We start from the raw sequence: 13077 nt of genomic DNA on the forward strand, positions 1-13077 counted from the left end.
AGTCACTGGTCTTAAGAGGCTGATAAGTAAGGAGAGAAGATACACACACCTGATAAGTTAGTTATAGATACAATTCAGCATATCTATGAGTAAGGTCTGAGTGACAGGTAAGAAAAGCCCACGGAAGTCTAGGGTAGTCAAGGAAGGCTTCCTGGGAGAGGTGGGCCTAGCTGGAGCTGGCTTGGAGGATTTGATGAGGTAGAAAGGAGAGTGTAGTCAGAGACCAGCATGACCACAGGGGACAGAGTGAACCAAACTCACTTAGGAGCTGCCTGGAAGCATCGTGTAGGGAAGAAGTAGGAAATGAGGTTGGAATTATCTCCTTGAATTTCTGTGTTCATTTCCTTTACAACTACTTCTCTTCCCTCTTCTCCTAGAATGGCCTGTCTCCAATTCACATGGCGGCTCAGGGAGACCACCTTGACTGTGTCCGACTTCTGTTGCAATACAACGCAGAGATAGACGACATCACCCTGGACCACCTGACCCCGCTCCACGTGGCAGCCCACTGCGGCCATCACAGAGTAGCCAAGGTCCTTTTGGATAAAGGAGCCAAACCAAATTCCAGAGCCCTGGTGAGTGGGAGCCTATTGGAGAAGGTGCCAGAGGGTCAAAGGCTGAGGGAGGTGGGACTGAGCTGTGTGGCTGAGCTTGGTGGGAAGGGCACCAGTTGGTGCCTGGAGGTACCCCCGAGATTCGGGGTCTGGATAGTGGCAGTGCCTGCTAGGACCCAGGAGGCAGGATGGTAACCCCCACACTCCCTGCCACATTCAGCTGGGTATCGCCTTCTGCACCCCGATGACCATGGCCCTGGTGACAGGCTGAGGTCAGGGGGTGGGTTTGGGTCCTGGAGATCTGACTAAGAAGCCGTGTCCATGGTATGTATGTGGGTTGGGGGAGCCACTCCATCTGAGACAGCCCAATGCTGAAGAACAGTGACTGCCTATAGACTGCCTGCTTTGGGTGGGGGGTGAGTGCAATGGGCTGTGCTAAGCATCCTTCCTCTGCTGACGGACTTAGAGTTTTCACAGTGCTGGTGAAAGTTCTCGCCTAAAGCCAATTGCCCCCTGGGACTATGGCTCCTCTTCCTCTTTCCCCAGGCCTGGCACTTTGAGGACACAGCATCAGGGATCTGGTGGGGCCAGAGCTCTGCACAGAGCATGGCCTTGACCACCATGTCCTCTCTGCCCACTCCCAGAGGGGAGAATTTAGAAGGCAGGAGAGCTTCCAGTCTGACAAGGATGGCTCCTTCATTCATTCAGAAAGCTTTCATGGAGCTTTTACCACATGCCAGGGACTATTTGGGGGTACTTGAGGGATTTCTGTGCTTCAGCACTATTGACATTCTGGGTCTGATATTCCTTGTTGTGGGGGGCTGGCTTGTGCCTGGTAGGATGTTTGGCAGTGTCCTTGGCCCCCACCCTCTACGTGCTAATATCCTCCTCTGGTTGTGACAACAGCAGTGTCTCCAGATGTTGCCAAGTGTCCCTGGGGTGGGTGGGACAAAGTCCCCTCCCCTCCCCTTACTTTGAGAACCACTGCCTAATAGAATAAAGCACTGGAAAAACAAACAAAAATAAACAAATAAAAATCCGTGCCCCTGTGGAATTTACATCTACAGCGGAGTTGCTATATGGAGATCCACTTTACTAAAAATGATTGGTGGTTTCAGGGGAGAGGGAACATGATTTGTTTCACAAAAGTACTCTTTATTGTCAGTCTCCCCTTAAGGAAATGTTAAACAGCAGGCTCTTTTTGTGCATTCAAAAATATGATTAAAATTTTTAAAAGGGTTGATAGACAACTTGTTCAGGAACATACATGGTGCAGAAGGCGAGAGCCGCCTGCCTCTTGCATGGTTCACAGTCACCGACGGTCTGGCCACTGGGAATCACTGATGGGTGGTCTGGGTGCTCCTTGGGCCAGTGTTGTAAGTTCCTGCTTGTCTGTCTCCCTATGTGCGGGGCTGCAGAATGGCTTTACCCCCTTGCACATCGCCTGCAAGAAGAACCACATCCGTGTCATGGAGCTGCTGCTGAAGACGGGAGCTTCCATTGATGCTGTCACCGAGGTAGGAGAATTCTGCAGATGGGCACATGGTCTCTGCCCCTGGTCTTCATCCAGAAGCTGTCTTGAGACTCGTTGTTCTTAGCCACATGTGTGTACAAGCCTGGGCTTCTTGAAGGGATCAGTTGGGTGACCAAATAAGAGAACATGTGTAGAGTTTCAGGGACCTTTCCCAGATCAGATGCAATTTTTTTTTTTTTTGAGTTGTAAAGCAGACAGAATGACCCTGCAGTGATTTTTTCTTCTGCCAGTCATTTTCCTGGAAGCAAACCCATCTCATTTAACTCCCCTTTCTTGGAAAACCATTCTGGAGCACCTAAAAGCAAGAAAGCATTAGATTCATCTGGCTCTCTTCTTTATAGGAGCAGAAAAGGCTCCTCTGTTCTCATTCCTCTCTTGTGTGTTCCAGTCTGGCTTGACACCTCTCCACGTGGCCTCCTTCATGGGGCACCTGCCCATCGTGAAGAACCTCTTGCAGCGGGGGGCATCACCCAACGTCTCCAACGTGGTAAGCCCGTGGGGAGGGCAAGGGCTCTTTCCTCTGGACCGAGAGCTCAGAGAGGAGCTTAGCTAGTGATCCTAAGATCTCCTCTCTGATGACAGAGCTAGAATTCTCAGAATAGGAGAGACTTCAGATTTGGGAAGAACATGTGTGTATATTGATGCGTTCCCAATTAAATTTATCACACATCTGTAAGTCCTAGGAGTTTTATGTTAGGCAGTAATTTTGGAACTTCCGTGTTATCTGGAAATACATTTATAATTTTTAACATTCATTAGCTCTGGGGTTTACCTTCAATTATACCTAGAAAACACACACACACACACACACACACACACACACACACACACACCAGTCATCAGCAGGCTAAAGGCCAACGGAGCTGCTTGCTGGGGCAACTCCACCTTTGGACAAAAGGCCACCAAGTTACTCCAGGCTGGCATTTTGGAACCGTGCATGTGTCCTTTTGGAAAGTCAGCACATATGAACATTTCTATAACTCTGTTATTTTACAGAAAGTGGAGACCCCACTGCACATGGCAGCCAGAGCTGGGCACACGGAAGTGGCCAAATATTTGCTCCAGAACAAAGCCAAAGTCAATGCCAAGGCCAAGGTGAGTTTTGGAGGTGGGAAGGATTCTGGAATGTAAGTAATTCAAGTGCATTGAAGAGAAATCCATCCTTGTTAGAGGCCTGGCTGTACTGCTTGTGGCACAAAGACTCCTTGTCATTCCCACATTGTCTGTGCTAACTGTTCAGATTCTGCTTTGCAGGGGTTCTGAGAAGACCAGACCTATGTTTCTTTTTCTTTTTAAAAAAAATGTTTTTTTTTGTTTTTTTTTTAAATGTTTATTTATTTATTTTGAGAGAAAGAAAGAGAGGGAGTGCGTGGAGGGGCAGAGAGAGGGAGAGAGAGGGAGAGAGAATCCCAAGCAGGATCTACACACAGAGCCCGACACGGGGCTTGATCCCACAAACTATGAGATCATGACCTGAGCTGAAATCAAGAATCAGACTCTCAACCGACTGAACCAGATCTATGTTTTTTTAGGATAATGAAAGTCTAAAGAACATGGCTAGGTTGCAGAGTTTTTTGAGCTGAAAGAGTTTCATGTTGGTGACAGTTGTGGCGTAAGAAAAGAAACAACTTTTTAAAAATGTTTACTTATTTAATTTTGAGAGAGAGAGAGAGAGAGAGAGAGAGAGAGAGAGAGAGAGAGAGCACAAGTGGGGGAGGGGCAGAGAGAGAGGGAGACACAGAATCCGAATCAGGCTCCAGGCTCCAAGCTGTCAGCGCAGAGCCCAGCTCAAACTCTCCCAAACCATGAGATCATGACCTGAGCTGAAGTCGGACACTTAACCGACTGAACCACCCAGGCACCCCGAGAAGCAACTTTTTGGAGACTATGTTGCCAATAAAAATCAGTCGGGAATTACTTGATCTAAAAATGGAAGATTCCCCCTTGTTGTAAAAGGTATTGTCAAGGAATCAGCTGAATGAGAGAAAGAATTGCTACTGAATTTGCAAGGTGATTGGCTTTGACCGAGATGGGGCTTGCCTACATCCCAGAAGACAGCGCCTGTGTTTACAGTTGGAACAGTGGTTTGTGCTTGGGCCACACGAGGAGTCTCCCAAATGGGCCCAAGAGCATAGAGACCTCACCCTTGAACCCCTTCAGTATCAGGGGAGGAGGAGGAACAGGGGTGGGAAAAGAAAGTCATCTTTCCCCTTCAGCCATTTAGACTTTCCCATGACCCCTTTCAAACAGAAAGGCAAACATCCACTCAGACATGACTTGGAAGACGGTAAGAACAAGTACAACATACTGAGTGCGTGTTTTGTGCCAAACACTGTGCAAAACATTTTCTAGGCACTACCTGCTTGATCCTCGCCATAGCCCAAGAGGTAGATATTACTGTTCCCATTTTACAGATGGGAAGGCTGAGCCTTTGGGCAATTCAGTAGAAATAACAGCTAAGTTGAAGGGTAGTTGTGAGGAGTCCACAAGAGAGCATATTTATTTCTGTAACTCAGAGACTTGATTTGAATCCCAGCTCTTCATCATACTAGCTGTGTGGCCTTGAGAAAGTCACTTACCCCCTCTGGGTCTCACCTTCCTTCTCTGTAAGGTGAGAAGTTGGATTAAGAAGCCTTCCCTGTTCTTTGGTTTCACTTTGGGTTCCAGGATGACCAGACCCCACTTCACTGTGCAGCTCGCATTGGCCACACAAACATGGTGAAGCTCCTGCTGGAAAATAACGCCAATCCCAACCTGGCCACGACCGCTGGGCACACCCCCCTGCACATCGCAGCCCGAGAGGGCCATGTGGAGACGGTCCTGGCCCTCCTGGAAAAGGAAGCGTCCCAGGCATGCATGACCAAGGTACAGCCTTCCTCCTCCTGTTCTCTGGAGGCAGCTGGCTACGGCGGGCCTGGGGTGTGGGCTGGGCGTTCCCTCCTGTTCCTCTGTGTTGCCTTGATAATGCTGAAAGCAGCCGGGAGGACCAGCACCCCCAGCCTGGCTGCCATCTGTGAGCCTGATGTGTCATCCTTCCCCAGAAAGGTGGTAAACTGTAGTTTCTCATCCACCCACCCAGCCTTCATCCCTTTATCATGAAATAGCTGTTTGGTCTGGACAAGTCTGGTTCTAGAATACAAGAAGGGCTAAGGCTCAACCGCTGCCCTCAACTTGCTAGTAGTCGAATAACAACAGCACAAGGTGGTTTTATGCTCCATCACGAGAGATGCAGGTGCAATCAGAGGAAGCCTGCTAATTTCTGGGGCCTTGGCCTCTTGAAAGGATCAGAAATTGCTGTGTCCTTTATTTGATCAGCGTTTCCACTTAAGGCGGGATACCTCCTTTGCCATCGGCCCTTTCTCTGGAGGGTGGGGGGGAGACAGCTCTGATGCCCCCTGGTTCGGACAGCCTGTGTTTCTCCTCAGAAAGGATTTACCCCTCTCCATGTGGCTGCCAAGTATGGGAAGGTTAGGGTGGCCGAGGTGCTGCTGGAACGGGACGCACATCCAAATGCTGCTGGAAAAGTGAGTTTGAACTCCACCACCACGCCCCCCCCCCCCCGCCCCTCTCTCACCTGAGAGGCCAGAGCAAAGGATAAACTTTGCTACTTGGGAATGACCTCTCTTACCCATGCCTATTGTGTCCCTCTTTTGAATGGGCCGCCATCTTGGGGGAAGGGGTTTTGGAAAGACTGTCTTTCTGACAAAGGCCTTGTCCCCTCAGGAAAACCTGGTGGCCTCCTCTGAGTGAGTGCGTTAATTGTGCTGCCCACCAGGCCCTGCAGGAACAGGGGGGAGGGTAGGAGGGAGGGAGGGGTAGCCCCGGGTCTGGCTGGTCTCTCGGGTGACTTCAGATCAAGACTGGCTTTGGAATGACTTTTTAACCAGATTGTAACTCTGTAAAAGAAGTGATACACATCCCAAAATGGTACCTCCTGTAGCTAAAGGGATCACTAGTAGAAAGCCAGTTGAGTGAAGGCTGTTCTCTTTATCCATCTTGCCCCCAGCAGAATGGCTTGACCCCTCTGCACGTGGCCGTCCATCACAACCACCTGGACATCGTCAGGCTGCTGCTTCCCCGGGGCGGCTCCCCACACAGCCCCGCTTGGGTAAGCCTGTCCGGGTCCGTATACTGGGCCCTGGCCCCGGACCTCCTCAGAGCCTGGGCCTCTGGAAGGCAGGCTGCCTGCCTCTCCTTCAGGAAGGGCTGTTCCAGGAGCAGCTGGAGGGTTTTCGTGTTTTGCTTTTATTTTTACCTCTGAAATCTCACCTCACTTACACAAATGTTACCTGCGGTAATTGCTACTATTTGGAGATCAGGAGTGGGGTGGAAAATGGGTAACACTTCTCAGCCACAGGTTCCCTCACAGAGGTGGGATTCGTTTTACACAACAAATGTGTTCCCCAAAGTGCTGTGTGTCAACTGAGTTTTGTCAGCTGGTGGTCACAAGTCAGCATGTCCAGGAATCTCCAGGAGCTGTGAGCCTTGTCAGGTTCTCACTCCATTTGGTGCTGGCAGCACAATGGCCACACCTGGCAAAATATTCAGGGCTGAGGGTGAAGCTTCCATAACCTTGAAGGAAGGGACCTGTTTCGGACGTGAATAGTCATCCCCAAATGTATTTCTCTCAGGAGTTCAGACTTGGAGATGGTGGTGTTTTAACAAGGCACAACCAGGTATGTTACGTGGTAGACATAAGTCCAGAGTGCCGGCCCCTGAAACATGCTGCTCAGAGTGGCAGGTTCACGGCCTCTCAAGGGAACCAAGTGAGGGACGCTGAGCGGGCTCTCTTATGTAAGATCAGACTGGGGGTGGGGGCAGGCAGTGCAAGGTGAAGGGATCAAGCTAGAAGTGAGGATCATTTTCGGGGACAGGCTGCCTGGTGTGGGACCAGAGGGTGCACAGTGTTTGTCTGTGAGGGGAGGGGGCTGATGGCCACGCAGGGGAGGAGGGGAGACGAGTGGGGGGAGGGGCAGGGCTCTGCTACAAAGGACAAACAAACCTATCAGGTTGCTCACTGATAGGGCAGCCAGGACTCGGAAAACAGGACCGTTTCTGAGAGAGCACACCCCGCCCGCCCGCCCGATGCTCAGCCACCCGGCAGGAGGCTCAGCGCTGCCACGGTGGAGGGAGCCACGGCAGAGGGAGCCACCAGGGCGGGTTGGTGTGTGATTATAGCTGACACCTGCTGACTGCAGCGGGAACAGAGCCGAGTCCGGGAAAATCCGTGCGGGCCTCAGTTTGTCTTTCCTCCTCAGAATGGATGCTCATCTGAATTTTACAGCCTCCCTTCCCTGGAGACACAGCGTCTCCCAGACACCTCTGTCTCCTTGGGCTCCTGTCCCTGCCGCTGTTGTAGCGAGCCCACGTCACTGTGCAGACGGAGCATGCGGCCCCGCTAAGATGTGACTTACTCCTGCCTCTAAAAATAAAAAGCTGGACTCCCCGCCTCCTCACTCCCCTCCTTATATAAAAGAAATTGGAGCCAGGTTCATGGTATTTAAAGAGAGCCTTATCCAAGCACAAACCTTGTACAGATGGGGTTTGTTTCCATGGCAAAAAATAGTTTCCCAAGTAGTCTGGCAATTTTGTAGAATTTCACATGCAAATCTCTCTGCACCCAAACCAAACCCTCCCCCTTCTCATTTTGATGCTAATGTTGTTTTAACATTTAGGCAGATTTCTCTCCAGTGTGCATTCTTTTGGATGAGCTCATTTCCTTGGGAAAAAAAGACCTTTCCGTGGCACATACCCCTCCCTAAACACTCCACCTAGCTGCCCCTTGTCCTTGTCACCTACAGAAGGTCATTCATCCCCCTTAGTCCTGCTTTCTGGGAAGCCCAGAGGGGTAGTCTCTGTTCCGAGACTGCCAGCTGCCCTTGTACGTCGGGTTGAACCAGGGATCACCTGGCCTGAGCTGCTGCCACAGTACGTGTGCCCTTTGAGAGGACAGGGTGCTGTGTTTGCCAGTATGGATGTGCCCAGCTGCCCAGGTGACCCGTACTCCTGATTAGACTGCCATGAGTATACTTCGACTTCCCTGGTACTGTCCTTTACCTATTGGAATTCCTAATAATCGTTGCTTTCCTGCTGTGAATACCTGCTATGGCCCGGGCCCTGGCTGGGTGCTCAGTTAGGTCATCCCACCCATCCTGGGGACAGCACTGAGAAGCAGACGTTCTCTGAGGCTCCCCTTACAGAGAGCCATCTCCTGTGGGGATAGCTCCAGATCCCAAGCTCCATCTAGCAAACCACACCTCTTTCTTTGCTTTCTGTTGATACAACACAAAAAGAGTTTTGTTTAATTAATATTATAATAAAAGTGTTGATCTTGTTGTGGGAACACAACCTAAAGCGGATGTATTCTCATAACATATTTTTTAAAAAAGGAACCCAGAAGTGAATTATCTTACATAATTATTCAATTGAATTGAATCTTTTTATTCAATTTAATTCTCTGGGTAAATTACAACTTCTCATTTTCCCCACGATATCCACCTTCCTAATGGCTCTTTCCCTGTCCTCCAATGTTAAGACCCTGGAATGTTACTATATTGCCAGCCCCCTTTTTTCCTCTTTCCTTTTCCTGATCAGTGATCCTGGCAGAATCAGAAATGTTGGTTTCCACAGTAAGGCAGTGGCTGGCGGGGAGGTTCAGATCTCTGGGAGAGACAGAGGAATGCTGGCCAAGGTGGGGAAACCGTATGTCTTATGCCATCTGCTCTGGGACTGGCGGGCATGTGCTAGGAAGTCATGGGTCCTGCTCAGAGGCCCTGAGGCCTGGCATCTCTTTTAGTCCTGAATGTGTGGAGGCCTTGCTACTCAAAGTGTGGTCCCTGGACCAGCAGCATCAGCATCATCTGGAAACTTGTTAGAAATGCAGAATCTGGGGCCTGCCAAGAACTTCTGAGTCAGAGTATACATTTTAACAAGATCCCGAGTGCTTTGTGTACACACCGTGGTTTGAGAAGCAATGTTCCAGATGAAAGGACCTGGGATCTGGAGTCTGAAGGCCAGCTTGGGTTATCTGTTGTTCATTTACTAGGTGACATTAGATAAGGCCCTTAACCTTGCCGAGAATTAACTTCTTTAAGCCACAAAATGAGACAATAATAAAAATGCCTGCCTTGTTTCCTGTACAAGGGATCATGTAGGTGAAAGTTGTTTCTAACAGTGATGACCAAAGTAAGCTGTCAGCTGTCTGCAGCACGATAAGGCACTTGCTCCATCCAACAGCTGTGAGAAAAGAACAAGTTAGATGTTATTATCCACTTTAAACAGCTTCAAAAAATATAAAAGGATGTCTCACAGACATTGAATATCTTGCCCTCAGTCACACAGCTAGTTCATGTGGAAAGAGGACTTGCCTCCCTGTCCTCAAGTTCCTTGCTGGGCTTGACCCTTCTTCCACCCCCTGCCTCAGCCCACAAGCCCGGGGAGGGTGGGGGTAACAGACAGGAGCCTTTCATTTATTTACCTAGCTTTCTAGTTCTTCTGTGAGCTGCTGGCTTTTGTGGTGACAGAGCACCTCCAGCAGAGCACTTTGTCATGCTGGCTGGGGGTGGGGGTGGGGGCTCCAAATCAAAGGGATTTGGTTTGTTTGTTTGTTGACTTAAATCACTCTCCTTGGTGACACCAGCTCTTCTCACTGAGTGTCGCTGAGTGTCCGGCAGGCCAAGAACCTGGCCTAACTCTCCCTCAGAGGATTTAAAATCTAAGGCATGTGTTCATATTGTCAACTCAGCATTCTTGTAACCGGGCTCCGGGTGGCTTCTTCTGTTTCAGAATGGCTACACCCCTCTGCACATTGCTGCCAAGCAGAACCAGATTGAGGTGGCCCGCAGCCTGCTGCAGTACGGGGGGTCAGCAAATGCAGAGTCGGTGCAAGGTGTGACACCCCTTCACCTGGCCGCCCAAGAGGGTCACGCAGAGATGGTGGCTCTGCTACTTTCGAAACAAGCCAATGGCAATCTGGGGAACAAGGTAAATATGGCTTCTCCAGATTTGCCCTGTAGTCGCGGTAATGTTTTAGTGGTAACTACGTAGATATTCTATCTGAATATGGAGTGCCTGCTGGGTGCTCAGGCACTGAGTTTAGGTGTGTGTGTGTGTGTGTGTGTGTGTGTGTGTGTGCACGTGCCCATGTGTGAGCATGTAATCCTTGCCACAGCCCTGTGTAGGTTTTATCTCAGTTTTATAAATGAATAAACAGATTCAGAAAAGTTGCTTGTTCCCAGGGTTGCATGACCCTGAGCCTACCTGACGCCAAAGCCTTTTCTAGATAGATTAGCTCAAAAATCTGCAAAAAGATCAATATTAAAATCCACAGTACACTTTCCCAAATATAGGCCAGTGGGTCTACATTCAGGAATGTAGTAAGTAATTTGGTACTAAACATTTGTTTTCTGTGGCAGAATATTTTTAAATGCCCACCCGTACGTTAAACTAGCAGTTCTCCATCCCGACTATTGGTGGAAGAATCTGGGTCCTTCCAAGATTGTAGACAGCATTTTGAGAGGATGGGCATATGAGTGTATTTCTAGGTGAAGTCTTCATAGTTCTCAAAGGAGCTTCTCAAAAGGAACACATGACCCAAGAAAGACCAAGAATCACTTATTTTTAAAAAATCATAGTTTTATTGAAATACAATTTACATACAATAAAATTCAGCCTTTTGAACTGTACTATTCAGTGGTTGTTAGTATATGTACAGAATTGGGCCACCATCACCACTATCTAATTTCCAGAACATTCTTATCACCTCAAAAGAAGCCTCATACCCATTAATGGCCACTTCCCATTTCCCCCAAATATCTCAGTCCCTGGCAATCACTAATCTACGGTCTCTGAATTTGCATATTCTGGATGTTTCATATAGTGAAATCAATACAAAGAGCCACTCCTTTAGATGATAAAGGAACAGTTTCAGAAAGGCAAGCATTTTAAGGATAAACAGATTTGTTAAAAGATTCATTGGTTCTTTTTTGCACAGGTGTGGACAAGTGATCCCCAGGAGGGACCTGTTAGGGCAGGACCATTATACTGAGTGGATTCTTGGTTTCTGCCTTGTGCCATTTCAAGCAGGCTCTGTGAGGAGCCATAGGGTGGTGGTGATTCTCAGTACTGGAGTCATCCTCACTCATCCCACATGGCACTACATGGGGCAAATTACTGTGTTATCCTAAGAATCAGGCGAGCGCCTGTGACGGACGTAGGACCTCTCCATGTCACAGCCTGTACTCGCCACCGCCCCACCCGCCCACCTGCTCAGGCCTTGCTGCGAGGGTTACTGCTCCTGGGCCTCTGGGCAGCCTGCCAGGAAGTGCAGAAGGCAGAGGAGGACAAGTGGAGTCCCTGGAGAGGGGACAGGCCCTGCCCCCCTGCCTCTGGCTGCAGAGGAATCACAGCTCTGTGGGTCCCACAGTTAGCAAAGCATATTGAGTAGGGGAGAGGGGAGAGAAGACTTTCCTGGCATTTTTGTGTGAGTGTGCACATATGAGATGACCCCTCCAGCGCATCACTGTCCTGAGAAAGCTGTGCTGAGAACTCCAAGAATATGGTGCTTTCGGACCCTGAAGGATCATCCATCCTTCGACAGTGCGGCACGGGCTGTGAGGTGCTAATAACATGCTACACTGAAGTGGCACGTCATGCTTTCCAGCGTGTTTTCATCAGTGTTTTCTCAACCTTACTTTGCCCTCAAGATATGTCAGTGGTAACCCCTATTTTCCAGATAAGGAAACCAGATAGGTTTAGGGTCTAGATAGGTCTAGATAAGGACTCTGAAGCTTGTCCCAAATTATGGAAATAATTTGGAATGTTATAAGTGGAAAGTTCCATAAAGTTTCTCTAGTTCACAGGTCAGCAAACTACGGCCCATGGGCCAAAACCGGCCCACCACTTGTTGGTGTAAATTAAGTTTTGTTGGAACATAGCCATGTCCGTTTGTTTCCATGTTGGCCATAGTTGCTTTCTCATTATAACTGACAGAGTTGGGAAGCTGTGACAGAGACATAAGCCTAAAATACTGACTGTCTGGCCCTTAGCAGAAAACATTGTTAACCTCTACTTTAGTTAAGCCACCTCATTTTTCAGATAAGGATAGAGGCCCAGAGCTGGAAGAGCTTTGTCCAAGGTCACACACCTGTTCGGTGGCTACAGAGCTAGGTTGGGCTCCCAAACCCCAGTGCTCTTTCTCTGTGGCTTGAAAATCTTTATTGGCTACAAGATGATGAACTTCTGTTTCCTTCCAGAGCGGACTCACCCCCCTCCATCTGGTAGCACAAGAAGGCCACGTTCCAGTGGCAGATGTGCTGATCAAACACGGTGTCATGGTGGATGCCACCACCCGGGTAAGGCAGGCAGTTAGTTTGTGCTTCTGCCCATGTGTGCTTCCCCACCCTTCTCCCCTATGTGCACCCCTAGCCCTGCCCCGAAGCCCTGCTGCTTACCCATTCTCACCTCTTGCTTTTCAGATGGGTTATACCCCACTCCACGTGGCCAGTCATTATGGAAATATCAAGCTGGTAAAGTTTCTGCTACAGCACCAGGCAGACGTCAATGCCAAGACGAAGGTACAGGAACACTTGAGAGCTGACTTCTATACTGTCACTTCTTAGGTGCCAAATTAGGGTGCAGTCAGAGTTAACCCTGGGGCACTTGGGGCTGTGCCACAATTTTAAGCTTTGACCCTAGAGGCGGAAATGGGGAAAATGCCTTTTTTGTCTTGCACATAGAAGCCAGGCTCTATAATATGTGGGCAGTTCTCTCTCTCTCATAGCTAGTTAATCCTGCCAAAATGTTACCTTGCTTTACAGCAAGGATACAGTCCCTTGCACCAGGCGGCCCAACAGGGACATACAGACATCGTGACACTGCTTCTCAAAAATGGTGCTTCCCCAAACGAGGTCAGCTCGGTAAGTACCCACCAGTTTCCCAATTTCGGAGAAGTGGTCCCAATGGGCAGTCCCGTGAGACCCCTATTCACCA

At 49.2% G+C, this 13077-nt stretch overlaps 1 protein-coding gene across 20 annotated transcripts in view; it reads left to right on the plus strand.

The window, feature by feature from the left end:
• ANK1 (ankyrin 1) overlaps positions 1-13077 on the plus strand; it is a 219115-nt gene that overhangs the window by 152208 nt on the left and 53830 nt on the right. For 12 of the 20 annotated variants that reach the window (XM_023252571.2, XM_045055490.1, XM_045055498.1 and 9 more), the window contains exons 10-20: positions 378-575; positions 1973-2071; positions 2477-2575; positions 3085-3183; positions 4756-4953; positions 5514-5612; positions 6098-6196; positions 9874-10071; positions 12342-12440; positions 12564-12662; positions 12906-13004. In XM_023252571.2, the coding sequence (XP_023108339.2) occupies positions 378-575; positions 1973-2071; positions 2477-2575; positions 3085-3183; positions 4756-4953; positions 5514-5612; positions 6098-6196; positions 9874-10071; positions 12342-12440; positions 12564-12662; positions 12906-13004 (1386 nt within the window). Of the gene's footprint in view, positions 1-377; positions 576-1972; positions 2072-2476; positions 2576-3084; positions 3184-4755; positions 4954-5513; positions 5613-6094; positions 6197-9873; positions 10072-12341; positions 12441-12563; positions 12663-12905; positions 13005-13077 lie in introns of all 20 variants that reach the window. The other 8 variants (XM_045055491.1, XM_045055497.1, XM_045055489.1 and 5 more) reach the window with 1 other exon arrangement.

Source organism: Felis catus, chromosome B1 (assembly GCF_018350175.1).
Source record: "Felis catus isolate Fca126 chromosome B1, F.catus_Fca126_mat1.0, whole genome shotgun sequence".
Classification (NCBI taxonomy): Eukaryota; Metazoa; Chordata; class Mammalia; order Carnivora; family Felidae; genus Felis; species Felis catus.